Source organism: Prionailurus viverrinus, chromosome B2 (genome assembly GCF_022837055.1).
Source record: "Prionailurus viverrinus isolate Anna chromosome B2, UM_Priviv_1.0, whole genome shotgun sequence".
NCBI classification, from domain to species: Eukaryota; Metazoa; Chordata; class Mammalia; order Carnivora; family Felidae; genus Prionailurus; species Prionailurus viverrinus.
The window spans coordinates 137,628,365-137,655,924 of record NC_062565.1 but is presented as its reverse complement, the minus strand read 5'-3'; the positions used below and the strand labels follow the sequence as shown (position 1 = coordinate 137,655,924).

The 27,560-nt window shown below is 38.8% G+C and overlaps 1 protein-coding gene across 17 annotated transcripts in view; it reads left to right on the top strand.

The window, feature by feature from the left end:
* The window catches only part of SYNE1 (spectrin repeat containing nuclear envelope protein 1), a 472,738-nt gene that overhangs the window by 342,470 nt on the left and 102,708 nt on the right, over positions 1 to 27,560 (top strand). For 15 of the 17 annotated variants that reach the window (XM_047860298.1, XM_047860302.1, XM_047860305.1 and 12 more), the window contains 13 exons: positions 3,167 to 3,323; positions 6,290 to 6,421; positions 6,618 to 6,773; positions 7,332 to 7,541; positions 12,899 to 13,000; positions 17,596 to 17,715; positions 19,358 to 19,558; positions 21,916 to 22,089; positions 23,492 to 23,623; positions 24,344 to 24,540; positions 25,224 to 25,356; positions 25,711 to 25,893; positions 27,121 to 27,270. In XM_047860298.1, the coding sequence (XP_047716254.1) occupies positions 3,167 to 3,323; positions 6,290 to 6,421; positions 6,618 to 6,773; positions 7,332 to 7,541; positions 12,899 to 13,000; positions 17,596 to 17,715; positions 19,358 to 19,558; positions 21,916 to 22,089; positions 23,492 to 23,623; positions 24,344 to 24,540; positions 25,224 to 25,356; positions 25,711 to 25,893; positions 27,121 to 27,270 (2,047 nt within the window). The remainder of the gene's footprint in view (positions 1 to 3,166; positions 3,324 to 6,289; positions 6,422 to 6,617; positions 6,774 to 7,331; positions 7,542 to 12,898; positions 13,001 to 17,595; positions 17,716 to 19,357; positions 19,559 to 21,915; positions 22,090 to 23,491; positions 23,624 to 24,343; positions 24,541 to 25,223; positions 25,357 to 25,710; positions 25,894 to 27,120; positions 27,271 to 27,560) is intronic. The other 2 variants (XM_047860314.1, XM_047860313.1) reach the window with 1 other exon arrangement.

Sequence of the window (27,560 nt, the reverse complement as noted above, 5' to 3'; positions counted from 1 at the left end):
AGCCCCTTTGGGATTCTCTCTCTCTCCCTCTGGCTCTGCCCCTCCCCCACTCTCAAGCTTTCTCTCTCTCAAAACAAACAAACAAACAAACAAACAAAACCCAACTGACTTTGGAGAGGATAGAATTGGAGATTTTTCTTTTGTTTTGTTTTTTTTTTTGTAGTTTAGTCAACGCTCATGTAATGTTACTGACATATAACATCAGTGTTGACTATATGTATATATGTGTATATTTACACGTGCAGAATGATAGAAACCAAACTACAAGGCAATTGCAATAGACATTATGACAAAATATATAGGAATTAGTATGTCATTCGAGAAAAGAAAAATGAAACAAAAAGTAAAAATATTGATAAAACTAATATATCAATTTAAAAGAGTACAAATGGAAACTATTATGACATCGATAGTCAGGAATTCCATTAAAATACCCTTGAAACTGTAAAAATTGTGTTAAAATAATAAAGGAGTTTTAAAAATCTTGATTGCTTATCATGCTTAAAAATGCTGATAAAGCCATAAATACGTGTGACTGCGTGACTGTATAAATCCAAAAGGAGAGATGCTGTTCCTTCCATGCTGACTCTAAGTCAAGACTTGCCTTCACTTTTCATTTTCTATTCTGTTTCCAATTCTTCTAAAGCATTTATTCATCTTTCATAATTTTCTGAATATTTTTGCCAAATCATATTTTTACAAAGAACCCATTCACACATAGCCTCCTCATCATATGAATAGTCACAAAAAGCAGAAGTAGGAATCTTCTGTAACTTTCTTGCCATATTTTTCTTTCCTTGGCCTTTAGCTTTGGAAAGGGCCCAAGTGAAAGACAAACAACTATAAATTCCTGTCTCAAATACAAAAATATTTTAAAGAGAAATTTGCAGGGCAATACCGCCTTTATACACAAGATGCACTTTACAGACTGATTATAAATGTTTAAAGTTTTATACAAAATCTTTAGAAAAGTCAATCTGTTTGATTACAGTTCAGCCATGTGCTTCAAGCCTCTGGGTAAATAAGGCAAACAAACAAACAAACAAACAAACAAATGTAAATTAAGCAATACCCAGAAACCAAAAAAAAAATGTATGTATTTTTTAAAAGAGCAAAATAACATTGCTAGGGAAAATAAAACTTGTATTCAGACTTTAACTTATTAGCTGATTTCTAAGACTATCATGTATGAATTGGTTTATGTAAGAAAACCCCAATGGGAGGGGCATGGCTTGCTTCATGGGTACAAATTTAATATGTAAAGAATAAGTACGACGTGATATACAGAAGCATTCATGGAGGGGCCTTCTAAGATAAGGAAACTCAATTGGATATTAATATAAATATCAAAGGGAAAGAATATTTTTCAGGGGAAATGAAAGGCTTTGTTCTAATCAAAGACAGATTTGCTGGTGGCACTTTATATGTGTCAATGATTAAGTAAAACAATATAAAAATTTACTATCCTCTGGTCTTGTACTAAATTATTATGCAAATAGAAATGAATTAAAAATGATGCATTACAGGCCATTACAAAAGACATCACAATAAAGAAATTCAATTTCGTAAGAAATTTAAAACTTGCTTTTTGTTTAAAAAGCATTTTTAAAAAACACACAGAGAAGTGCAGAGACTAATATGATAAACAAAATTAGATATACCAACTTGATTTTAGCACGTTTTCACTTAATATTACTTTTTAAAATCAATCCATGCTGATACATATAGATCTAGTTCTTTCATTTTAACTGCTTAATAGTATTTTATCTTGTGAAAATAGTTCACCCAATTTTTTATTGATGGGCATTTACCTTCCTGCTACTTTTTTTTTTTTTTTTTTTTTGCTATTATTAGTGTTGTTGAACTTAACCTTCCTGTGTGTCTCTAAGTGCACAGGTGGGGGAGATTCTCTATTGTATTCTAGAAGTAGAACATCCTCATTATAGCCTTATAGATAACTTTAAAATCTTTTTTAACATTTATTTATTATTGAGAGAGAGAGAGAGCATGAGCATGAGAGGGACAGAGGAGGGGGAGACACAGAATCTGAAGCAGGCTCCAGGCTCCGGGCTGTTAGCACAGAGCCCAACATGGGGCTTGAACCCACAAACTGCGAGACCATGACCTGGGCCGAAGTCAGACGCTTAACTGACTGAGCCACCCAGGCGCCCCAAGATAACTTTTAAAGGCTTACTTCAACAGACTTACCGAAAGAAACTATTGTATTCATTACTTATTCTGAGAAGAGTAGACTTTGGGGTAGTGTATTGTATTATCCTGCCAATGAACTTGTTATTATTATTATTTTCTTTTACTTAAGCAAAAGTTCTGTCAAAATATTAATTACTATCTAGCATGTCTTTCAGATGACATGGTTCTAGTTAGGTCTTTAAAACTCCTGACAAATGAGGGTCTACTGGAACTTGGGTCCCCCAGACTGTAATCATTAGGTCCCATTTATTGAGTGGCTATTATGTTTGAGGTAGGGTCATAGGCATTATGCCTGTCTTCTCTAAATGTAATTCTCATATTTTTGCAAGATCGATACTGTCTTCATTGTAAAGAGGAGATAATTGAGGCTCCGGGGAGTGAAGCAGATTACTCAAAATCACAAATCTAATGTGCTGGAGCAGAGATTCGCACCCAGATCTGTCTCACCCCCAAAGCCGACGTCCTTCTCTGATGCCACCTGCTGCCTGTCATTAAAGATGATACTTCAGTGCCTTCCTTCCACCCTCTGTACTTCTATTCCATGTCCTGAAACCTTGTCTGGAGCATTTTCTTTGGACACAGGATAAAAACTCTCAACAGACTAAGCAACATTTTTCGAGTTTTTAGATTACTTTACAGGCTGTTTGTTAAAGGACAGTAGTCTAATTGTATGTACCCTTTCACATTCTAAAAGTTACAGTTATTTTTTATCTTTAATACTGAGCTGTTTCCAATGAATTGTTGGGTTATTATTGTGCTCATAGTTCAGTTAATATGAGAATATATTTATTTGTCTCAAGTTTTCTATTTAACTGATATTTTTAAAGGGTAAGCCAATGACTACAATAATCTAGTTCCAATTTTAGAGGCCAGATTTAGTATATACAATAAGTTTCCAAGAGCTTAATGCCTTTTTGCACACATTGTAAACTTAGATTATTTATTCTTCTAATAGCGAAAAACCTGATGTGTTATCCCAGGAGTTGGGGATGGAAGGGGAGAAATCAGCCTCTGAAGACCAGATGAGAATGAAATGGGAAAGCCTACATCAAGAATTTAGTACCAAGCAGAAACTACTACAGAATGTTCTGGAACAGGAACAAGAGCAAGTGGTATCCCAATGTTTTGCTTTTATATGTTAACCAATACAAAAGATGGATAGCTTATGCAAATAGACTATAACTGTGCAGTAATCTATGCATTATCAGTTCTAAAATGAGATGTAAGTTACTCATATTTTTCTTAACAAGCATATTTCACATTTCCCTAAATAATTATGTATTAATATGTGGAAACTTATTTGATTTCTAGATACTGTTTTTTTGAGAGATGATTAATAGCTGATGACTCATTAGAATAAACCATTAAATTTTTAGTGCCCCCCCTTTTTTTTCACTCCCTTGAGAATTAGGGTTGCAAATCAAGGATAGATACATCTAGGACAAGAGAAACTCAACACAATTGGTTATTTTCTGGAAGTAAATGGTCAAGTTATCTTATTTTCCATTGCTGTTCCCACTATTTAATAGTGTCAGAAGATCTTAATGAGAAGCATATTGGTACCTCAGTGGATCCAAGAGGAAAGAGAAGCCAGTGGTCAGCTAGAATGGTCACTGATCCACCTATAGGCTTGTTCCCAAGATGGGTAGATACTGTGGAATGTTGGGCTGGGTTTCACCATGCAAGGCACATCCAGTGGAATTGAATACAGCTACAGAAGGTTCCAGGTAGATAATAGCTATTAGTTCACTATAAGCAGAGCCAAAGAATAGTTCAGAGTCAGAGGAATCCACCCTGGAGAGAGCTAGTACATAAGGTGGGAACCCAGGCAGGCCTGCAATATTTACCACAGCTATGACCCAGGATTTTGAAGCTAGAAGCTTAATCCTGGGTTCTGGGCCAGCAATGCTCATCTGGGCCATTCTTTGATGCCAGTATTATCACAATAAAGTCTAGGTCCTTTACTGTGGCTCTGAGAAAGCTGTTGTTTGCACTCCTCTGACTAGGACTAGCTTCAGGGCTGGGAGAGACTGAACCCAGAAGTGAAAGGGCGTCAGTAACTGCAGGGCATCTGGGGAAGGAAAGGCAGGGGCTGACAGAGCAGGCACGATAAAACAGGTACGGCTTGTCAGGATTACCTGAGATACGGTAATATTCAGGATACGGCCTGAAGGTCACAGTGTGTCCCCTTATCTGTGGGGAACCATGTGTTAGTGTTCCATAGCCATTCCTGTCTACCTCATTTCATAAACCCTTATGGCATGCCACCCTTTCTTACTCCTCTACTCTGGCCAGGAGCCTTCTTTGTCACTGTCCACAGGAATAGTCACCAACACCAGCCCTGGGGAACATAAAGCATTCCATTTGTGGAGGTAGTTATCGCAGAATCATCTTCTCCCCTGACAAGTGGTGCCTTATACCTTTTGCATTGACCTCCTACCTGTTTAAATTAATCCTTCTTCACATCCTTGATCAAATATTTCTGACACTTACAGCCTGAATTCTTGATTCCTGACGTAGCTTTCCTGGACTTGACTTCTATCTCACCTTCATGTTAGAGTATTTCCCCATGCCTTTGACTATATGGGATATTTACAGTCTTTCCTGACTATCCTAAGTCAGACAAATCTAAGGCATTTGTAGGCATATTCATGTTTCCTTACTATTTTCCATTCATTAAATGCCCAACCCCTGGAATCTACCTATTGTCCATCCAGCCTAAAGCATCTGTGTAATTCATCCAACATTGCAGACTTCCTGGGTGTCTCCTCCATTACCCACTCTTACCTCAGGGACCTACTTTTTCTGTCCATTCCTTGGTCACCCCAACATCTTCCATGTGAGCCTATTGGAAAGGTCCTGCCTGCTGCCACCAACATTCCCACATGATTCCTGGACAGTTAGAAGTTTACGTTCAGGTTCATATCTCATTGCCCTTTGGAATTGGAAAAGGAAGGCATTGAATGTACTTTATTTTATAGCATTTTTTGCATATGAGTGCTTTCTTTCTATAATTACTGGTCATTTGTCCTAAGTGCCTCCTGGGTGGTTTTCTTCTCTTTGGTGTGAAGAGGAAAAAGGTGAGGAAGAAGCAGTTTGAGAGTTTCCAACAAGAAAGGGGATGATCATTTACCCCCAGTATATTACACCAGTATATTTGGTGTATTAAGTGTTATTACTAGCAATACTCCGGTGAGGTTGACCTTATCTCTACTTTGTAGATCTGTAAACTAAGGCTTGAAGAGATTAGATGATTTCTCAGGGTCTCGTGGCTGAAAAGAGGCAGAGCTGGGATTTGAATGCAGGTCTGTCCAACTCCGAGTCCCTCCCCCATTCCTAGGAACCTGTAACCCAACCAAGGAAATAGTTTATACATTTCTGAGAAATTAGGCAACCATGGTAGGCTCCATAAGCAGGAATTAAAAAGGAAGCCAAAGTAAAAAAAAAAAAAAAAAAGTAGAAAGCCATTGTAGTAGGTGTGGAATTTAAGGTGATAGATTTTAAAGGGTTTGTGGTGGATGTTCTAGCTACAGCAGGAAATGAGGTGGGCATGTTTAGAGGGTAATGAGTAACCAGCCTGAAAGGCAAGGTGAGAATGAGACATTCTATAAATTATGGGAGCGGGGTTTGTTTGGAAACATTATTCAAAAGTTTGAGTAGTAAGCGGTATCATGTCCTTGTCAGGGAGACACTGTGTGTGCCTGTAAGAGTTTAGGAGAGATGAAGTGAATAGGCATCAGCCTAGGTCTGGTATCTAGGAGGGATGATTTCATCATGAGTAGTTTGAAACCAAGAAGACCAGTTGAGAGGAAGGCTGTGATAGATTCCAGGCATTTTTCCCACTAGTTTTGTTGTTGTTGTTTGTGTGTGTGTGTGTTTGTTGTCCATCAGTGGAAATGTTACCATTAATTTGGTCACCATGTGTTAGTAGACATGGTACGTTGAAGAAGTCATATTTCTCTAGAAGAGGTTTCTATAAGGACGGTTTTTCCAGCATCTGCTTCAATGTGTAATTCTAAATGACGAAACCTGAACATAGTACGTGGGCTCTTGAATAAGTGCCCCTGTTTACCTACAGCTCTACAGCAGGCCAAATCGGCTCCTGTCTGGCGTGCCACTGTACAAAGGGGATGGGCAGACCCAAGACAGATCTGCAGTGACGTCTTTACTGGATGGATTGAACCAGGCGTTTGAGGAGGTTTCGTCCCAGGTAGGGCTACCCTGTTGGTCTGTTCATGCATCTTGGTCTCCGTGAGGTTGGCCCACCTTTGGGCATGAACGGCGGAGACCCTACACTAGTCATTAGCCCTGAAAGGCAGAGCCACTGCACCATGGCATCTCATCCTGGTATTTTTCTTTGATGCCTCAGACACTGTGATTCATTCCATGTTCCCCTCTTTTTTCAGGGTGGGGGGACAAAGAGGCAGAACATTCACTTCGAACAGAAGTTATATGATGGGGTCTCAGCTACCTCTACATGGTTGGATGATGTGGAGGAACGCTTATTTGTTGCCGCAGCACTTTTACCAGAAGAAACCGAAGCTTGCCTCTTCAACCAAGAGGTACGTTTGGCAGCTGGGGTCTGTGAGTATGTGATATTACAAAGCACTTGAAGTTTTGGTATTGGATAAAGCAGTTCTGGTAAAGTACAAATCAGGCTTATTTCCAAGCAGCATAATGCAGAAGAGAACTGCCTAATGTAAAAAGCTCCCAGAGGTATTCATGAGTTGCATGTTTATTCTTTATCTTGTGTATGTAGCAGGAGGAAAATAATGGAGGACTCTTTGTAAAAAACTTGTTGTATATCACAGATTTTCGACATATGAAACACAGGCTAAAAAATAGTGTATGAGTTTCTAAATAGCCCTTTACAAATCTCATTTTTCACCAAAGACATATTATTATTAGCTAATGATATAAAGTTTCTGAGAAAAATCTCTCCAACAGCAACTTGCCTAATATTTATAGATGTGAAAGTGATTCATCTTGCCTCTGATAGAATTATTGCTGAATAGTAAGGGGGATGTATATAGTGGACTTTCTGTGAGGAAATGACTTGGTTTGTATATCAATTCTTGGATGTAAACATTGAAATATGCTTTCTCTTTTATCAACCCTAGACTCTTGCCAAAGATATTAAGGAAATGTCTGAAGAAATGGATAAGAACAAGAACTTGTTTTCCCAAGCATTTCCAGAGAATGGTGATAACCGAGATGTTATTGAAGACACTTTGGGTTGTCTTTTGGGCCGGTTATCCTTGTTAGACTCAGTAGTGAATCAGCGATGTCATCAGATGAAGGAAAGACTTCAGCAAATACTAAATTTTCAGGTAAGACATTATCAAGAGACACTTGACCATTCTCTAGCTATATTCGATAATAAGCAGGATGTCTTAATGAGGTATGATATAAACCTTTTTTTTTCCCCCCGCAAATGTACCCTGAAGAGCAGGAGCATTACAGAAAAACAAGCGAATAGAACCCTAGGATTAGAACACTAAGAGTTCTATGTTCCTAGAAATGGAGGGTTGAGAAGACCAGCCAACCAAACTAAGGGCTGAAAGGGACTTTATATTCAACCAATAAGTCATACGACTATAACTATAGTTATATAACTATATATAAATATATATAGTTATATATATATAACTATATATATATATAGTTAACTGTATATATAACTATATATATATATATATATATATAGTTAACTATATATATATAACCATAACTTCCAATTGATAATAGTGAGGTGTAAAAACATATGACCAAAGAAACATCAGGAAGTGCCACAGTACAGAACCCCAGACTCCAGTGCGTAGGAGCCATTGACAGTGACCATGGCCTAGTTCTACCTGTGTTAAAAATGTACAGTGGGGGCGCCTGGGTGGCGCAGTCGGTTGAGCGTCCGACTTCAGCCAGGTCACGATCTCACGGTCCGTGAGTTCGAGCCCCACGTCGGGCTCTGGGCTGATGGCTCGGAGCCTGGAGCCTGTTTCCGATTCTGTGTCTCTCTCTCTCTGACCCTCCCCCGTTCATGCTCTGTCTCTCTCTGTCTCAAAAATAAATAAACGATAAAAAAAAAAAATGTACAGTGACTTCCCAATCCTAACTCTGGAGACTTCGTGCCTTTCAGCCCTAGACTAGAGTTCTGATGCCAGCTGAGTAATTGTCTGCTTATGAAACTTTTCCTTTGACTGTAAACTTCAGCAAATGCAAAAAGCCACTGATAAACTTTGAGTTGATTTTAATGCCTAATAAAAAGCATTCTTCAGGAATACTTAAGTTTTAATTGAGCTTTATTTTCAACAAACATTCAAGATTTATAAAATAGATACATGTAATTAGGGCCAAGAGTTTGGTACAAATTTTGATTTGTAAAAAATTACTGTTAAAATGTCCAGAGTGGCTTGGGGCGCCTGGGTGGCGCAGTCAGTTAAGCATCCAACTTCAGCCAGGTCACGATCTCACGGTCCGTGAGTTCGAGCCCCGCGTCAGGCTCTGGGCTGATGGCTCAGAGCCTGGAGCCTGTTTCCAATTCTGTGTCTCCCTCTCTCTCTGCCCCTCCCCCGTTCATGCTCTGTCTCTCTCTGTCCCAAAAATAAATAAACGTTAAAAAAAAAAAATGTCCAGAGTGGCATCAGACAAGAAACGGAGTTTTCTAGACATTCATCTAGAGGGACAAATTATTGTTGCTTTCCAGCAGTTTGTATTCTTAAAAACTACAAAGTAAAATTATCAGAAAAAAATTGTGTATCGTTATTCACACAAAAAATTCACACGTATTATTGTCTTCAATCTTTACAACATACCTATTAGCTAAGCATTGTTCTAATATTCATTTGCAAAGTTAGAAGAGAAAAATTAAGGATAGTCTCTAAAACCAACCATCTTGGGTTCAGATTCTGGCTTTGTTACCTACTGCTCTACATACCCTTAGCTGCCTTAGTGTCCTCAGCTATTAAGCCACACCCATAGTAATTGTCTCTTGGGATTTTGTGAGTATAAAGTTAGTTAAAATGTGTAAAATACTTTGAACAGTGTCTGAAACATAGTAAGCACTCAGTAGGTTTTGTTATTGTTAATAGTAGTATTCATTATAACACATGTAGAATCTGAAACCAATATAAAGGTTCACTTACTTCTCCAAGACTGTTCAACCACCAAAGGAGCATCTGGGTGGCTCAGTCGGTTAAGCATCCGACTTTGGCTCTTTCCATGATCTCATGGTTTGTGAGTTCGAGCCCCGTGTCAGGCTCTGTGCTGACAGCTCTGAGCCTAGAGCCTGCTTCAGATTCTGCATCTCCTTCTCTCTCTGCCCTTCCCCAACTCGCACTCTCTCTCTCTCTCTCTCTCTCTTTGTGTTTCTCTCAGAAGTAAATAAACATTAAAAAAATTAAAAAAAAAATTAAAACTAGAGCCAAGAGTTGACTCAAAGAATATTTTTATGTTTTATATTGTTAGGGTGTCAACAGGGGATATGGAGAATAGTATTCCTATTCAAGATATATTTTGAAGGCAGAATCAATAAGAGTGCATTTGTGTGTGGTTTAGATATGGAGCATGTGAAAAAAGGGCACTGAGAGGCTCAGGTTGGCAGGTCTGGTGGATAGCAGTGCCATAGACCAATGGGCAAGGCTGCGTCACTGGCTGGACATAGATGGGCTATAGAATTAAGATACTCAGGTGAAGAATCACAGTACACATTTGGCTATCAAGTCTGTGGCTTAGAGGAGTGGCCTGGACTAGACATGTGTGTAGGTTATGTTGGGTAGTACATAGAGAGGAAAGCATATTCCACTTGGAATCAGAAAAGTTGGGGTTGATTATTTGGGTATTTTGTTTTGGATGTGAGATCTGATTGCATGTTCAGGTATACTCCATCTGTCTAAAATCAGCAAAATTGTTGGGCAACTTATGGAATCTTGTTTCATTACTCTAAAATTCACCTTGCCCAAAATAATAGGCCGAGTTTCAACAGCATTCTGGTCTATCAGCCATGAGCGAGGGGGTTTGAAAGTACAAATGTGTGTATCACTCAGAAGCATATTTCCCTTTTCAAATTACATTTGCTATGATAGTGTGTTTAGTACTTTAAAATTTTTATTGGTAATTGTAGCCAGTCAGAGTAAAATATGAACTAAGCATGAACACTCTGGAACTGATTTTCCATAGAGAACCAAGAGGAGAACATGTAATCATGAAATTCTCTTTAAATCACGTTCTCTATTTTTCTCCTGCCAACAAGTTTCTACTTGTTGGTGGCCAGCTCATGAACAACAACTGACATTTCAAAATGTTTGTGTTCCAATTTAATGGAAAGAAATAGTTCCAGGGCTAGTGTAATTAAAGGTCAAGTCACAAACCATTGTGTTTTACTTTGCACCAAGCACCTGGTATATTGTCAGTGCTCAGAAGTTAATGGAATGATATGCCTTTGTTTTCCATTTAACTTTTGAGTATTAGCTTTTGCCAGAATGTGAACATTATCCTATATTCATGGACAATCTGGAGGTATGTGTTGATGTAATGTAAATGTATCTTATCTCCATGGAATCACAACAAGTCAGTTATCAACTGTTCTGTTAAAAAAAGTTTTTGCCTATAGACTTAACCCGAAATAAATTTAGTGGACATTTTTATAATTGAGTATTTAAGTTATTTAAAAATGGAACAAATGAAAGAATTCTTTATTAAATGGGTGAGGCAGCACATAAAACTCGAAACCTTCTGTATACCTGTTTGTCAAAAAGCAAGAGTCCTGCCTCTTTATGTCCTACAAGCAATGCCAATGACTGTACAATAAAGCTTGTGATGTCTGATATGTGTGCAGTGTAGACCTACCTTAACTGTCCTGCTGTGTTCCACGTGTAGTAACAAAAAATGGTTACAGTCTTTGGATTTTCATTTTTAAGAAAATGTCAGCATCCATATGGTTATTAATACCTCCTAAAGTCTTTTATTTAGTGATTTTTAAATCAGTCATATTATCTGCCTTACTGTCTTCTTGACTGGCTCCAGTCAAGTGAGACCTCCAGAAATGTGAACTCAGTTTTCCATTACCTTGAGTAGAATAAAATTAAGGCAGAAAATATGCTATTAAATGTGTAAACATGATATACAGGAAGTATATCCACAATCTTCATTTCTTTCTTTTTTTTAAGTATTTATTTGGGTAATCTCCATACCCAATGTGGGGTTCGAACTCACGATTCTGAGATCAAGTCGCATGGTCTTCCAACTGAACCGGGAGGTGCCCCCACAATCTTCGTTTCTAACTCATGATATATTATTTACATTTATCTACTCATTTAGAAGAACTGCGTTAATGTTCTAAATATATGTAGCTAGTAAAGACTTTTTCTTTTGAATCTGTTCAAATGAATGGAAAACATCTTTTCCTAGGCATACAAACAGATAAATATGTCATCGTTCTAATGGCCCACATGGCCTCCCCCTGAGGACAGTTAAATAATACAAACAATGCTATAATTCATAAGCAGCAACCTTGTTTCTGGCATCATTTTTTTGGGGCTGTTATAAGTCTCCTAGTGAATCCACAACTAGGTTTGCAGACTGGTTTGGGTTTTGGTGAGTGACAATTATTCCCTCTTAGGATCTAATGCTTTTCTCCAATGTTCGTGTTCAGTGTAATTTTTTTTTTCTTTTTTAAAATTTTACTGCATAATTCACTCACTGTTTTGTTTTCTAGCCTTGAATTTTGTGTTACAAGGCTGGCACACATCCTGAAAGATGTTTTTTCTTTCTTGGTGTGATTATCCTTCTCCTTGTAGATGGTCAGATTTTTGCATCTTGGTGATGTGTCCTCGTATATGTATCGTCAGCTCCCGGTGAAGGGGACGTGATGAGTCTGACCTCATCCTCTGCCGAACAGCCAGCCCATCATATATGTTTGCTGACCAATAAGAAACAGAAGCTTATTTGCTGACATTTCAGGGAGAAAAACTAGAAATTGTATCATTCCAAGTTTGTTCCAATTCATTATTCCCTGTAGAACTGAGCACCAAAATTGTGATCGTTATCTTTCTTTTCGTATAACTATAACACAACATAAATATATTTGGACTTTCAAGTGAGTAATCTTTATGAACAAAAGCCTTTGCTAAGGTCTTTTTGTGTTGTCTTTTCATATGTCTTTGGTCATTGTGGATAAGATTTATTTTCTACATTTCTGGGTGGCTTTTTATAAGCTTGTGCAAATTCTCTGAAAATAGGAGAAAAAAGGAAGTGAGAAAGTGAATGAGGGGAGAGGGGGAAAAAGGAATTATAGTATTCTTAAGAATCACATTTTTTCCCAAATAAGGGTAACACCTATAGGTGGTTTTAGTAAATAGAAGTCTTTAGTGTGATATTTCCACTACAGTGTTTAAATGTGCACCTTTATTTCAAACATGTCAAGAAGATTAGGGTGACTAGTATTGCCTTTTATTTGCATACCCAATTTCCATTTGTGTTATGTTGGAAACGCTAAATTCTTTAAAAGCCCTTTTAACACTTTAAGATAAATTGTCACCAGTTTTTTTTCCTTCCCACAGGACAGTATTGTTTCTTTTGGGCATTAAATTCCTACACCTGTATGTTATTTCTAAGAATGCGTGTAATATTTACAACTGTTTCAGATTCCCTGTTAGACGTGTTAATTCTCCCTATTTACTTTCCTCTTTAGAATGATCTGAAGGTGCTGTGTACATCATTGGCCGACAGCAAATACATCATTCTGCAGAAACTGGCAAATGTGTTTGAACAGCCCGTGGCAGAGCAAATTGAGGTACTTACACAGGAAGAGTGAATGCAGAGAGTAAATCTGATTTACTAAGACATTTCAAATATTCTGTGAAAGATTAATGGCTCGTTACAGCATTTTTGTTGGTCATACATTTTGTCTTTAAGTGCTGGGTTTGAGTGACTGGCCAGGTTCCGTGGAATCTGTCCCTCGCTTCTGTATGGAACTAGGGAATAGGAGATGGCTAGAGGTGTCAGTGACAGATGCTGACCCGAAGAAGTTTGCCATCTAACACTGAGATTAGATATGAGCCTCAAAGACCTAGGACAGAAAGTCAAACTGTCCTGGGGCGATTCCAGTGAAGCACTAATGGACATTCAGAAGAAGGGCAGATTGCCTCCAGCAGGGTAGGGTCGGGGGAATTTTGTAAAGGAAAATTTGAACCAGACTGAGAAGTTTGGGCACACAGAGACTGGGAAGAAAGATGGCCAAGTAAAGACGACAGCAAGAACAAAGGCATAAATGTTAGACAATTCAGAGCGCTTCTGGAGAAAAGCAAGGAATCCTATTTAGCTGACTTAATGATGAATGAAAACAATGGAGTGGAAATAAGTTTGGATGAGTACATTTGTGGCAGCTTGTAGATTCTTTAGCATGTCAGAATATTTGGACTTTCTTCACTTTTCTCTGAACTTTATTGATTGCATATCTCATTAGTTAAAAAGATCAGCACACACCACAAGTATTTGTGTGTTTACTTATTTATGAGTTATAAGCAGGTACTGTGTTAGAAAGCATACACAAAAATGAAAATTCGAAAGAAGATGGTTGAATATAAATGAAAGACATAGCGTTTCACCCTCACAAATCATCTCATACACTTTTTTGGGTACTTGCGCTCACCTTGGAGACCACTGGCAGTGAAGAGTCACTGGGGATGTTTGAAGGTGAAAGTGAATGTCAAGGCCAGATCCTGCTCCTGGATGGTAGACAGGACATTGCCAGGTCAGGAAGCCAGATACACCTCAAGAGGCTTCACTGAGCTGCACTGATGAGAAGGAAGGAGAATTCTAACTAGTGTGATGTCACTGAAAACAAGGAGGAGAAAAGAAATGGAAAGGATGTTATGTATAGTATCTCCCATTTCATAAGCTAAATAATTTGAAAAGTGTGTGTTTTAATGGAATTTCTTAACCTAATTTCAGTAGACCTCTAAGGATTCTATGAGTAGACTACAGAGAATTATTTGTGATACAGATCCCCTGAAATATTTCTCTAGATAGAAAGCTAGATCTATCTGTCCATCCATGGGAGACTTCATCTAAAATAATTTGCAAAACGATATGTGAATGTCCATTTTTCTCGATCATAATTTCATCTGTTTTTTAAATCCCTCATTTTCCCCAAATTAAAAAGCATTCTTCTGTGTCCTATCTTCTACCTACAAGGAACTTTTTAAAATTTATACTTTTTTAAAATATTTTGGCTTTTAACATACCTGATTCCAAAAAAAAAAAAAAAAAGATTTCAGCAACTATAGTGATGGTTTTCCTTGAATTTCTTTTTTTTTTAATGTTTATTTTATTTTTGAGAAAAAGAGAGACAGAGCGTGCAAGCAGGGGAGGAGCAGAGAGAGCGGGAGACACAGAATCTGAAGCAGGTTCCAAGTTCTGAGCAGTCAGCACAGACCCCAACGTGGGGCTCAAACTCACAAACCGTGAGATCATGACCTGAGGCGAAGTCGGTTGCTCAACTGACTGAGCCACCCAGGCGCCCCAATTTTCCTTGAATTTCTAATGTGAAATATAGGATATGTATGATCACAAGTAACATTTTTTACTAATTATTGACCAATATCACTAAAGTGAATTCCACAGATAAAAATAAATAACTATACCATTTTTTTGAATAAGGGGAAAGTTGAATAAGGGGGAAAATGTGCTAATTCCATCCTACCCTCGGTTAAAAAGGTAATAATAGCAGGAGGCATGAGAGTGACACCTCTCGGTATATTCATCTTTTGAGCCATGTCATTCTGATCTTGAACAGACATGTCCCCATAAGCCTGACTTCCAGGGACCTCTGTTTACCATTATTCTGAGAATTTCCGTCACTTCTCCCTCTGTTGGATCTTTTCTTTTCTGAGTCTCAAGTCTGTCTTTATTGTATGGCTTCCTTGTTTTGTTAGTACATATCCTTACTAAGAAAGGATGCATACTGGACACATTTTTTGATAGTTTGCATATCTGAAAGTGTTATTATACTATGTTCACACTTTACTGATAGCTTGGCTCACTATAAAATTCTTGCTTGGAAATCAGTTTTCTGTAGAGTCTTGAGGCTTTTGCCTCATTGTTTTCTAGCTTCTGGTGTTGGCTTGAGGAACCTAAAATTGTTCTGATTCCCAAAGATGTCACAGTGGCACTCCTGGGAAAGGGTCTGTTTTATCCACTGGGCTGGGCATTCCGTAGGCTGTTTTGATTTAACAGCTTTCCTCTTTCCGTCTGGAAAGTTGTCTAATGATTGATTTAATATTTTTTTATTTCTCCATTTGATCTATCTCCCTTTCTGAAACTCTTTTTATGCAGATGTTGGATATTCTGGTCCAGTCTTTTAATTTTTTTTGTTGTTGTTGTTAAGAGATATTTTGCTCTATATTTTGGAAGACTTCCTAGATTTCAACTCTATACTTTTCCATGGGAGTTTTGTATTTCTGCTCTCATGTGTTTAATTTTCCCTGAGCTCATTTTGGTCTCTGAACAATCCTTTATTCTGTTCTTTTTCTAATAGATGCATTATCTTTTGTAGCCTCTCTGGATAGATTATGATTTTTTGGCTCAAGTTTTATTTTTCCTGTATGGTCTGTCTCCCTCCAGCCTGCTTTTATTTGTTTGTTTACTTTAGTCTCCATCTTTTGTGTTAGAGGCTTCTGAGATTATGGAAATCTTTGTTGTCTCTTCACATTTAGGATGGAGAACTAAACAGCTGACAGAGAACTTTGTGTATGGATGTGGCTTGACAGTTTTGAGAATTACTGAATTGTGTGGGCTATTTATCGGAAAATCCAGGCTGCAGTACTCTAGAAGATGCTAGGGCTCCCCATGTAGCTTTCTGTGGGCATTCAGTCATGTATCTCTCTGTTTTCCATCAAGTACTCAAATCTGCAGCTGGTTCCCCCTCATTCCAGAGACTATCTGTTCCACCTTCTCTAGAAAATGAACTCCTTATCTTTCTCCGGGAAGGAAAGGGGCAGTGTGGATTGAGAAAGGGGCTCTGGGAACATAATTGCTCTTTAAGCAGCTTTTTTACCAGCCCTCTTTGTTTGGCTCCCCATCCTACCCACCCGGAGTTCTAGAGACTCCTGTTGCTGTAAGCCTGGTAATGTAGATCTCCTGTGAGTTTAGGATTCGTCTTTCTCAGATTTCTTGCTTTAAAAAAAAAAAATTAATGTTTATTTCCTTTTGAGAGAGAGAGAGATACAGAGTGTGAGCAGGGGGAGGGGCAGAGAGAGATAGATGAGAGGGAGGCACAGAATCAGAAGCAGGCTTCAGGCTCCAAGCTGTCAGCACAGAGCTGGACGCGGGGCTCGAACCCACGAACCATGAGGTCATGACCTGAGCCAAAGTCCAACACTTAACCGACTGAGCCACCCAGGCGCCCCACACTTTCTCAGATTTCTTAAGTCAATTATCATGTATCCTGAATTCCAGCTTTCAGAATTTTGCTGGTACTGTCTTCTTTCCTGTTGCTTTATCCTTGTAGATTTGGGTGGGTGGGGGGAGGAGGGTAAACAAAATATTTGCTGTTTGTAGAGGGGATTCAGGAAAGAGAAAGCAAGATGCGTATGTTTCATCTGCCATCTGGAGTCCATGTTCTTTTCATCCTTCAGGGCAACTGACGTTGTGTTTCTTGCAAAAGTCTACTTAGCCTGCTCCAGGATCCAGTGCTGTCTCCCTTCTCCAAACTCCTCTAACAGGGATGAGTTACCTCGAGTTGAGTACCTGATTGGATTCACCCTTGTTTTGTTTTGCTCTGTTTACTCTGGCTTCCTAACCAGACTGTAAGCTCCTTGAAGGCCTGGGTGAGAGCGTGTTCCACTTCTACAGACCTCACACTGGGAAGAGAAGGCTTAACACCAGGGGCCACTGTAATAGCTGTCGATTGCTTGCTTTTCCACTAAGCAGAGAGTAAGCTTTTCCTGACCACGCTGACATATTGTCCTCTTGCCTTGCTGAATCTCTCTCCAAGGATGCTTAAACTGCATTTCAGGAGACCAGAACCTGTTCCCCTAGAAAATCTTGGGCAAACACCTTTGCTAACCATGTCCTAAGGCATGCTTCTCTTTTAGGTGTTGCTGTTCACAAATTCCCTTAGTTGTTTAAGAAAGCCATTGTTCTCCCAACCCTCCACACGAAGTCCCTCCTGCCTCCTTACCTGTAAGTCAGCTGACTGTGGTGTAACAAAGGGCCTCCTTCTCTTTTCTGTATACTAGATGGTCATGGTTTTATGCTGTATTGAAAGGAGTCTTTTTGTAGGCATTGAAAAAGTTTGATGTGAAGGCAAGAACAAATAGATATAATAATCACATTGTGCGTGGGGAGTTGTAGGAGTTCTAATGAAATTTCATAAATCTTACATAGGCAATACAACAGGCTGAAGATGGGCTAAAGGAGTTGGATGCAGAAATCATTGAATTAAAAAAGCATGGTGACAAGTTGCAGATTGAGCAGCCTTCCATGCAGGAACTGTCCAAACTTCAGGTATGGTTTTCTACTAATAGCATTCAGCTTCGATGATACATCCTAACTGGATATCAAGAAAAAAATTATTTTGTTTATTTTCTTGGTTTCTCTCCATAAAATTCATGTCATTTCATTCCTAATCTTTGTCCTAAATATGGTGAAAGTTTCAGAAAATAGAAAATTTTCTGAAACTTTCACCGTATTTAATGCAATGAAATAAATTGTATTCTCATACTTCCAAGATTCCTTTTCTGATATTTGCTTTATTATTATTCCAATGGCTAAGCATTGTGGTATAGGGTAGTTGTGGCATATTATTTTCTACACTAGAAAATATAAGAATTATAAATCCTACCTAGAAAAGTTAAAAGAGGGATATTTACCCTGTATTATAGTCTACCTGAGAAAACTGTTTTAAAAGCAAAAAATGCTCAAACGAAGACTTTTTAGAAAGTGATTTTTCTCAGGTGTTCAAAACTATAGTTAATCTTTCATACATGTTTGAATGGGAGAAAGACAGCGTTTCAATTCCAGAACAACAACAAAAACATTAAACTAGAATGTAGTTGAGATCTCAGCAGAGTTCCCAGCTTCCTCCTGGAATAGGAAATGATTTGGGCTTAATTGGCTTTCTTAGATTAGGCAAAAATCCGACCCCCGGGGGGTGGTCGGGAGAACCTGGGATATTAGACCAGCAAACTTGAGCATTTGATGGGCAACAGAGTTAAATTACATTAAGAAAAAGTGATACACACATGTTAACTTTTCTCCGCATGCTTGTTACAGAGCTGTTGGGGATTAATAGCATTAACTCCAGCACAGGGTCACAAGTTCTTCCTTTTTTGAAAATAAAATAGCTCTTATTTTAAAAAGAACATTTTTATTTTAACTGTCTTCATTCCATTATCTCACATTTCATAATGTCACTAGCCCACAGCCCCCACTTTGCACTTAGACGGTTTTCCAACAGTGCTTAAATGTCAGGTGTAAGAGTCAAACGTCATAGTTGTAAATAGGCATTAAAGTTGAACTTTTCCAGATTGAACCATTTTGGCCAGCGAAACCTTAATATGATACGTTAATCAGGTCCATATGGTTCAAATAAATTTTGTTTGGTGTATCATCATCTCCTAAAATGTCTTTCCAGTTTAAATAGTTATTTATTTACTCCACCACATTTGGCAAAAACATTGCCTTTTTAAGTCCTAAAGTCCTTCTGCTCACATTAACCTCCTCTGTTTCCCTAGCTCTTTATTTAGGGAATAGTCCAAAATCTGATTATTCTGTAGCAGACAAAATATGAAAGATGCTACAGTCAATGACTCTAACACTATGTAAATGTTAAGAACATTATAAAAAATTAGAATTACGTTTACCTGTCCCTCAGCCACACAAACAACTTTTCAACATTTCAACCCCATGTCGCACCATAAACTCTTGACATCCTGAGAAGAGAGCTGTCGAATCTACCTCCTTTTGAAGGAAGTTTTCGAAGAGGCTCATGAGAAAGGCAGGCAGAGCCTTTCATACAGAGCATCACCATCAATCAGATACCTGAAGGAGTATTTTTGGTTGGGTTGTGATCTTGGGAGGGAGTATGCTTTTCAGAGAAGGGCCAGCACATGACCTGAGAGTGAGTATCACGGTCTCTGTTTCATAGGACATGTATGATGAACTGATGATGACCATTGGCTCCTGGCGGAGTAGTCTGAACCAGAATCTTGCCCTCAAGAGTCAGTACGAAAGGGCCCTACAAGATCTGGCTGACCTGCTGGAGACTGGACAGGAGAAGATGGCAGGTGACCAGAAAATCATTGTGTCTTCCAAGGAGGAAATTCAACAACTGCTTGACAAACATAAGGTAAAAAGGGACAGAGAGAGAGTGGGGGGGGGGGGGGGTGAGGTGGGGGGGTATATAGTTGCAAAAGCATGTTCTTAATCACTGTTATATATATATATATATATATATATACACATACATACACACACATATATATATATAGTAAAATAGTAAAACCTATTATTATCAATCTTTTATGAGTTCCTCCTTGCATAAATTACTCTTTAAAATTAAGCAACAAATGTATGTTCAAACCCATGGGCATTCAGTAGCCCAGGAAAATTATAGAGGATAGGTTTCTATAATTTTGTGAGTTAAAAAGAATACCAACGTTCCTAGTAATTTTAATTATCACTTCCTCACTAGTATTAGCCAGCCTTTCTCCTATCATAAATTACAACCAGTGGGAAACTTGGGGACTTTCTTCGAAGTGCCCAGCTTCCTTCTTAATTCTGCTTTTGTCCTCTGTGTCTTTTATGCCCATTTATTCCTCTAGTCCTAGGTGTTTTCTCTGCCTTCTGTTGCCCTGGACAAAGGCTCCTCTCTGTGCTCTCAAAAGCTCTGGGAATGCAGAGCTGCCCACTCGGCTGTGGGATGGGGTTTCTGTCTCTTACGTGTATCACTCAGTTCCTCTGGCCCTTAAGTACATGCTCCTCTGGTTGCTGTAGGCCTCCAGAGTTTATTCTTGGGGACAGTGAGTCCTCTTACTACATGATCAAACCTGGGGGGCCTGAGATTGCCATGTTCCATGGCCAAGCTCAGGTTAGACACTACTCCTTAATAAAGGAATGCCTGTTTAATGTGCACACAACAAATAACTCTTGCATTATTAAAATGATTACAGAAAGAAGAGTTTGCCAGTCTAGAAACCCAAACTCTCAGACTGTAGGAATGTCATATGCATGGAAACTTTGAAAATCCCTTTGGATTATAGATAGTTAACATTATGCTAGTTAACATGTAGCTCTTAACATGTGGTGTCTTATAAAGGTAAATTTTGGGGGGGAGGGGGAATTGCACTTCTTGCTATTTTTCCCAGGGAGTTTTGTCCAAAACTTTGTGATTTATTAAAGCCTTATCATTTGCTTTGAAAACATTGCTTTAAAGTTCACAGCTGGTTTTCCTCAAATCTTTGACAACAGCAATAAAGTATCATGCTGAGTTATTCCAGAGAGGAAGCTAGGATCAATGAGCGTAAATAACAGAGACGTAGGCTCAATAGGTAAAGAACTCTAGAAGGATTTGGTTGCATGGAACAGATAACTCTCCTGGCCATGGGAAGACCATCCAAGGCCATTAGCAGGAGATTGGGTTGTAAAAGGAATATCAGTTTTTGGTGCATGTTGGGCTAAATGACCTCCAAGTTCTCTTCCCACTTGAAGAGTCTATGATTTAATAGTTGTCAGTGAAAAATGAAGATACTGGCTTCTGTTGACCAGACGTTTTCTGACGGAGAGCTCTATAGTGAACATGTTCTATATAGACTGGGTGGTTCAGGGTCCTCACCCACAAAATGGGAACTAAAACTACCTACCTCATAGAATTGTTACAAGGTTAACTGAGTTGGTCAGTAAAGCATTGGTAGAGTTTTAGCATATAGCACACACTAAATATTGTTATCAACTCCCAGCCCTTCAGCCCTAACCACAGTGGAGGGAACAGGAAATGGGATGAGCTCTGTCTCCCTCCTCTGGGGCCTGTTACACATAAAAAATTAACATTTAAAAATACATTTGTAGGACTGTGCAAGGCCTACCATTCTGTCATGTGTAAGTATAATAAAAGGGAAATTTAAAACTGCGTAACAGCAATCCGTACATGTCAGGCTGTGCTTGGCAGTGAGTATTGGAGCACAACAAATGCTCTGGGAATTCGGAAGAGTAGAGTTCAAGCCCAACCATAAAGGAAGGAAAGTCATGAGTGTGTCAAGTGAGGACATCTTGGGAAGTATGGCATATACACAGAGGCCAAAGAGGGGAGACTGGTTGCCAATGTGTCTGAGGGACAAGGGAGGCCAATTTGTGTGGTGGAGTTAATGAGAGTCTTCCAGATCGTATACAGGGATGAGGCATTTGGAGAGCAGAGGAGTTTTATCAACAGCTGGTCCCATCCGAAGGGCTCTGTTTGCGGGGACGGAGTATCTACAGCACATCACATGTCAGTGCACTTGAGGGGAGGGATGAGAGGCCAATTAAGAGACTGGAGTTCCCGTCTCTGCAGGAAGCCATGAGTGCCTACGTGAGGCAGGGTCTTGCAGAGGTGGGAAGATAATGCTCATATATTGCCTGAGTTCCATCAGCTTTTACATGTGAAGCGGCTTTTATTGTAAGGTGGTATATGAATGAGTCCCTGACCTCTTTCTACCTGAAAAATTGCAGGAATACTTCCAAGGCCTGGAATCTCATATGATCCTGACGGAGACACTCTTCAGAAAGATAATCAACTTTGCGGTCCTACAAGAAACGCAGTTCCACACAGAACTGATGACACAGGCTTCAGCTGTACTGAAACGGGCTCACAAGAGGGGTGTGGAGTTGGAGTACATTCTAGAGGTGAGACTCCTGATGTAACATCTTTCCTACAGCAGACCCAACTGCAAAGCATACCCTTAATGGAAGATGTATTTATTCGTGCAATTCACCTCAGAATTGGAACTCCCAATTCTCGGAGTCCCTCAGACTCAGCCTCGTGTTCTGTCTTGTTTCCCTTGTATTTCCTATTTATGTTTGGAAAAGGCTGTGCCATGCCGTGAGTCAGCTAGATTTATCGAATACTGACTTTGGACAGGGCGTGATGGTATTTGGGGTTTTGACAGTGAGACTAAAGAGTGGCCGATCTTTGCTATCCATTATTGAAAAAGACTTCACATGATTTTTAAGAAGACTTTCCAGTTTCAAATAAAATAAAAATGAGAATTTAGGAGCGAGTGGTTTGGGATTTCTCCTTAGTAGAATGTCTGTGCTATATATGTATATGTATTAAATGTTTGTGGTAGCTTTTTTTGTTTGTGAATGTAACATATTTACTTTGCTTTACTACATGAAGTAAACGCACCCTGCCCTTTTGCTGAAATCATGCCCTCATCATTACTGTGGTAAAGAATGAAACCACGCATATCAGATGCCTGATGTGTTCCAGATGCACTATGTACATTATCATTTCATCCTCACGATGGACAAGATAGTTGTTATTATCCCCATTTTTTTAATGTTATAAATTAAATAACTTCTCTGAGGTTCAGAGAAGTTTAGTAACTTGCCCACGCTCATACTGCTGGTTGGTTATAGACACCCAAGCGTGTTTGCAATGCTTTTCAGGGTCGCCATCTGATTACTTGCTTCAAAGCCATCTTTTGCTTCCCAAAGCAAACCAAACACAAACATCTCCAACTAACTATGTATTTTTTTTATTTTTTAATTTGTTTTGAGTGAGAGAGAGAGAGAGAGAGAGAGAAAGAGAGAGCAGAAGAGGGGCAAAGAGAGAGGAAGAGAGAGAATCCCAAGCATCAGCTCAGAGCCTGACACAGGGCTTGAACTCAAACTCATGAACCATGAGATCGTGAGCTGAGCCAGAATCAAGAGTGGGGTGCTTAACTGACTTGAGCCACTCAGGCGCTCTTCCAACATAACTTTGAAGTGAATCTGTTGATTGCGTACTTTGCACAAAAAGAAGATCGTGGTTCTTTAATGAGGATTTTTTTTTAATGTTTATTTATTTTTAAGAGAGAGAGAGAGAGAGAGAGTATGAGTGGGGAAGGGGCAGAGAGAGAGGAAGACACAGAATCCGAAGCAGGCTCCAGGTCCTGAGCTGTCAGCACAGAGCCCGACGCGGGGCTCGAACTCACGGACCGCGAGATCATGACCTTAACTGAAGTCGGACGCTCAACTGAATGAGCCACCTGGGTGCCCCATAATAAGAATTTTTTTAGCTTACAGACTGATACTGTGTTTCTAGACATGGTCTCATCTGGATGAAGACCACCAGGCGCTCAGCAAACAGCTGGAGGTGGTGGAAAGTAGCATCCCAAGTGTGGGATTGGTGGAGGAGAGCGAGGAGAGGCTCATCGACCGGATAACACTCTACCAGGTCAGCGTCCAATGGCATCTCAGTGTGAAAAGTTGCCACGTTTCCTTTTGAAACTTCACTGTGGTTTTAACTGAATCTAAACAAACTTGCAGTCAAATATTTTATTAAGTACTTTTACTTTTATTTCAAGCTATTAACATTGTTGAAAGCAGATAGATTTTAAGTATTTGTTTTATAATAGGAACATAAGATCTTTTTTCTTTTTTTTTTTTCCTGTTTATTTACTTTTGATAGAGAGGCTGAGTGTGAGCAGGGGAGGGGCAGAGAGAGAGAGGGAGACAGAGAATTCGAAGCAGGCTCCAGGCTCTGAGCTGGCAGCACAGAGCCCGACGCGGGTGCTCGAACCCACGAACCGCGAGATCCTGACTTGAGCCGAAGTCGGCCATGCGACCAACTGAGCCACCCAGGCGCCCTCTTTTTTCTTTATTTAATGTGACATCTCTTTTTGAAAATTCAACTGAGCGTTTTTTGTGGTGCGTGTTGGTGTTACAGCTTGATCGTTTTAAATGTACCTGAAGTTACTACAGAAAAAAAAAAGAAAAAAGAAGAACACCTATACTTAAATATAGGTGAGCCATCTCAACGTTTCTTGGGTGCAAACGGTTGAATTCTGACTAATAGGGAACAGAACATTACGAGCACCAGAGAAACTATCATTCTTGAAGAGAAAAAAAAATGCATCATTCAAAGTTTTAACCTGGTATTTTCAATCAATTTTAGCATTTGAAATCCAGCCTTCATGAATACCAGCCCAAATTATATCAGGTGTTAGATGATGGAAAACGACTGCTCATATCCATTAGCTGCTCAGATCTAGAAAGCCAGCTCAATCAACTGGGAGAACAGTGGTTGGATAATACCAACAAAGTGTCAAAGGAACTTCACCGATTGGAAACAGTACTGAAACACTGGACCAGGTAATACAATGGCTGTTACACATAATTTTAGATTAGTGCTGCGGGCTCTTTCTAACACTAGTGGGTATGGGATTAAAGAAGATAAGGTCCCCCTAGGCACTTATCTTGTAATTTGGAAAATAAAGGCGAAAACAAAGGCTTCCCTCCCTTAGATTCTTGGACAGTTGTATGAACACGCAAGTAGAAGTGGGCAGGGAAGCAGGTACCCAATGCCCCTTACCTTTGAGCTCTGATCCTCCCTTGCCTATTGGCTGTACATGGGTGTTCACAGGAAAACCTTAGAAGGGGACATAGAATGAAAGTATGTTCGAGAAAGTAAGGGCAATGGGAAGTATTCAGGAGAAGTGGAGGGTTGATTTTACATCATGAAGTACTCTATTTCTATGCCACCTTTACTTCTAAGAACTTTTAATAATAGTCATCTAATACTTTCTAAATATTCTCATTGTGAATGAGTAGGAGAAAGATACATACTTTTTTTTTTTGCATTCAGCTTAGAAATGGGAAAGCTGAAGCTTGCTTAATGTTTAAATTTGAAGGGAATTTGAGAGTGTCCCATGCAGGGCATTATTCTCCCAGACCTGTTGTATCTCTTGTTTTAAAATTGGCCTTGCTGAATAACATGGGCTAGCAGAAAGGAGGTATCGGAGGTTTACTTGATAGATGCATTAATATAATTACAGATATCAAAGCGAATCTGCAGAACTTATTCACTGGTTACAGTCTGCAAAAGACAGGCTAGAATTTTGGACTCAACAGTCTGTGACAGTCCCACAAGAACTGGAAATGGTCCGTGATCATCTAAATGCTTTCCTGGTAAGCCTAAGAATCTAAAACATTTGATTCAATTTTATATACTTAGTAAGCCAAGCTGAAGAGAATTTGTCAATGTTAACTATGTGTGGTCAATAATTATGCAAAATACTAGGGTTCAACATTGCCTCATTAAAGTAATTTTCAAGGAATGGCTTCATTGTTGGCTTTCATTTGAGGCAATGGTATACTTTCTTTTTCTTTTTTTTTTTTTTTTTTTTTTTGGTCCTCTGGAGTGCTTAGCATAACTCCTCTTAAAGACATATAGAAAAATTGTTTATGTAGTAAATGGTTCTCTTTTCTTAAATTAAAGGTCTAACTATTTAATCCTGATTTGAACATTGCTGCTCCTTTTAGGAGTTTTCCAAAGAAGTGGATGCGAAATCTTCCCTGAAATCATCTGTTCTGAGCATCGGAAATCAGCTTCTTCGATTAAAGAAAGTGGACACGGCTTCCCTACGTTCAGAACTGTCACACATTGACAGCCAGTGGACTGATCTGCTGACAAATATTCCGACTGTACAGGAAAAGCTCCACCAGGTATAGACATAATCATAGGTTTAATTCATAACCATTGATTTAAGCAGTAGTCAATGGAAAGAGTGCTAATCTGCTTTTGCTTTCAAATGGAGATCTGCTCTGTCATGGACAGTTTGCCTTTTCTCTCTTCCATTGTTCTGCACACTAAAGGTGAGCTGTTCTACAAAGCCATACCTACAAATGTCATTTCTTCCAAGGACAACTTCTTTAGTGTGTGTGTGTGTGTGTGTGTGTGTGTGTGTGTGTGTGTGTGTAGTTGTAGTAGAAACTTCATCTGGCCTTGTTTAAACTTTCTTTGTACAATGTGGGTTGCTCCACTTCCCTCATAAAGTGAATAGTTACAAGAATTCAATCACAATGTATTTTCAAGACTTATAATCTCGCCCATAATAGAACAACTGGCATTCAATAAATTTAAGTACTTCCCTTCTCTGGAAATATACCTCCCTTCCCTGGATCCCAGACAATGTATATTTACCTCTCTTTGATATTCATCACTCTACCAGGTATGATAGCTGTGTTTAATGTTTGGGTCTTATCCCTCCTAGTCAACAACTATATATTTCCAGGAGGGGCAGGAAATATCTCGCAATCATCTCTATATCTTTCTGTACCACATAGAAGTTCATAAATATTGTAAATGATTGCCCTTGTTCCTCCAAATCATTGTAATAAGTAACTGCAAAAACCTATGTTAGATTAAGTAAGATTCATAAATCTAACTATATTTTAGTTAAAGAGTAAGGAAATTGGCCATGCTCTTAGGAATAAATATTAGAGTGCCAAAAATCTAGAAAATGATAGTTTGTAATGTGGTATTTTTCTTTCTTCCTTTAACATTCCTGAGTCATAATACACAGAAATTTTTACAAGATAATTAATAAAATACATCTGTTGAATGTTTTGTAGTTAGGTTTTTTTTAACTCATAAAACTAGCTATAAAATAAGAATAATATTTCCTTCTTGCTGGTATTTTGATTAATTAGTTAGTGTTTATACAATGTTTATAGTATTGGATGTCAAGTGAACATAAGATGCCTATTATTGTTCATTGTTTGCCTGATGTTTAATTTCAAGCTTGTAATAAGGTTAAGATCCAAAAATGTCATTAAGAAGTGTTATCTCTCTTGGCACGTCAATAAATATTAACGTAGGGTTTTGGGGTTGGCAGAAAGTTGGTTAGAATTTTAACCCTTGTGCCTTCGTTCTGTCTCTTACTTGGGCAGCTCCAGATGGATAAGCTGCCGTCCCGCCATGCCATTTCTGAACTGACGACTTGGATTTCTCTAATGGAAAATGTTATTCAAAAGGATGAAGAGAACATAAAAAATTCGATAGGTTACAAGGCAATTCATGAATACCTTCAGAAATACAAGGTAGTGGAATTTTTTTTTCTTTGAACTTTTCATATTTTAGGACTAGTTCATTCAAAAGAACTCAAAACTCAAATTATGCACATCAGATTTTGGAGTGGATGTTTCATACATAGTGACCAGATAAGGGTACAAGGGTAAAAAAAAAAAACTGCCTCCCTAGTTGTAGACATAGAAAAGCTGTCCAGTGTTAGGAATAATTTTTAAAAAAATTTTTCAGTGTTTATTTATTCTGAGAGAGAGAAAGAGAGAGAGACAGAGAGGGCAAGCCAGCAGGGGGAGGACAGAGAGAG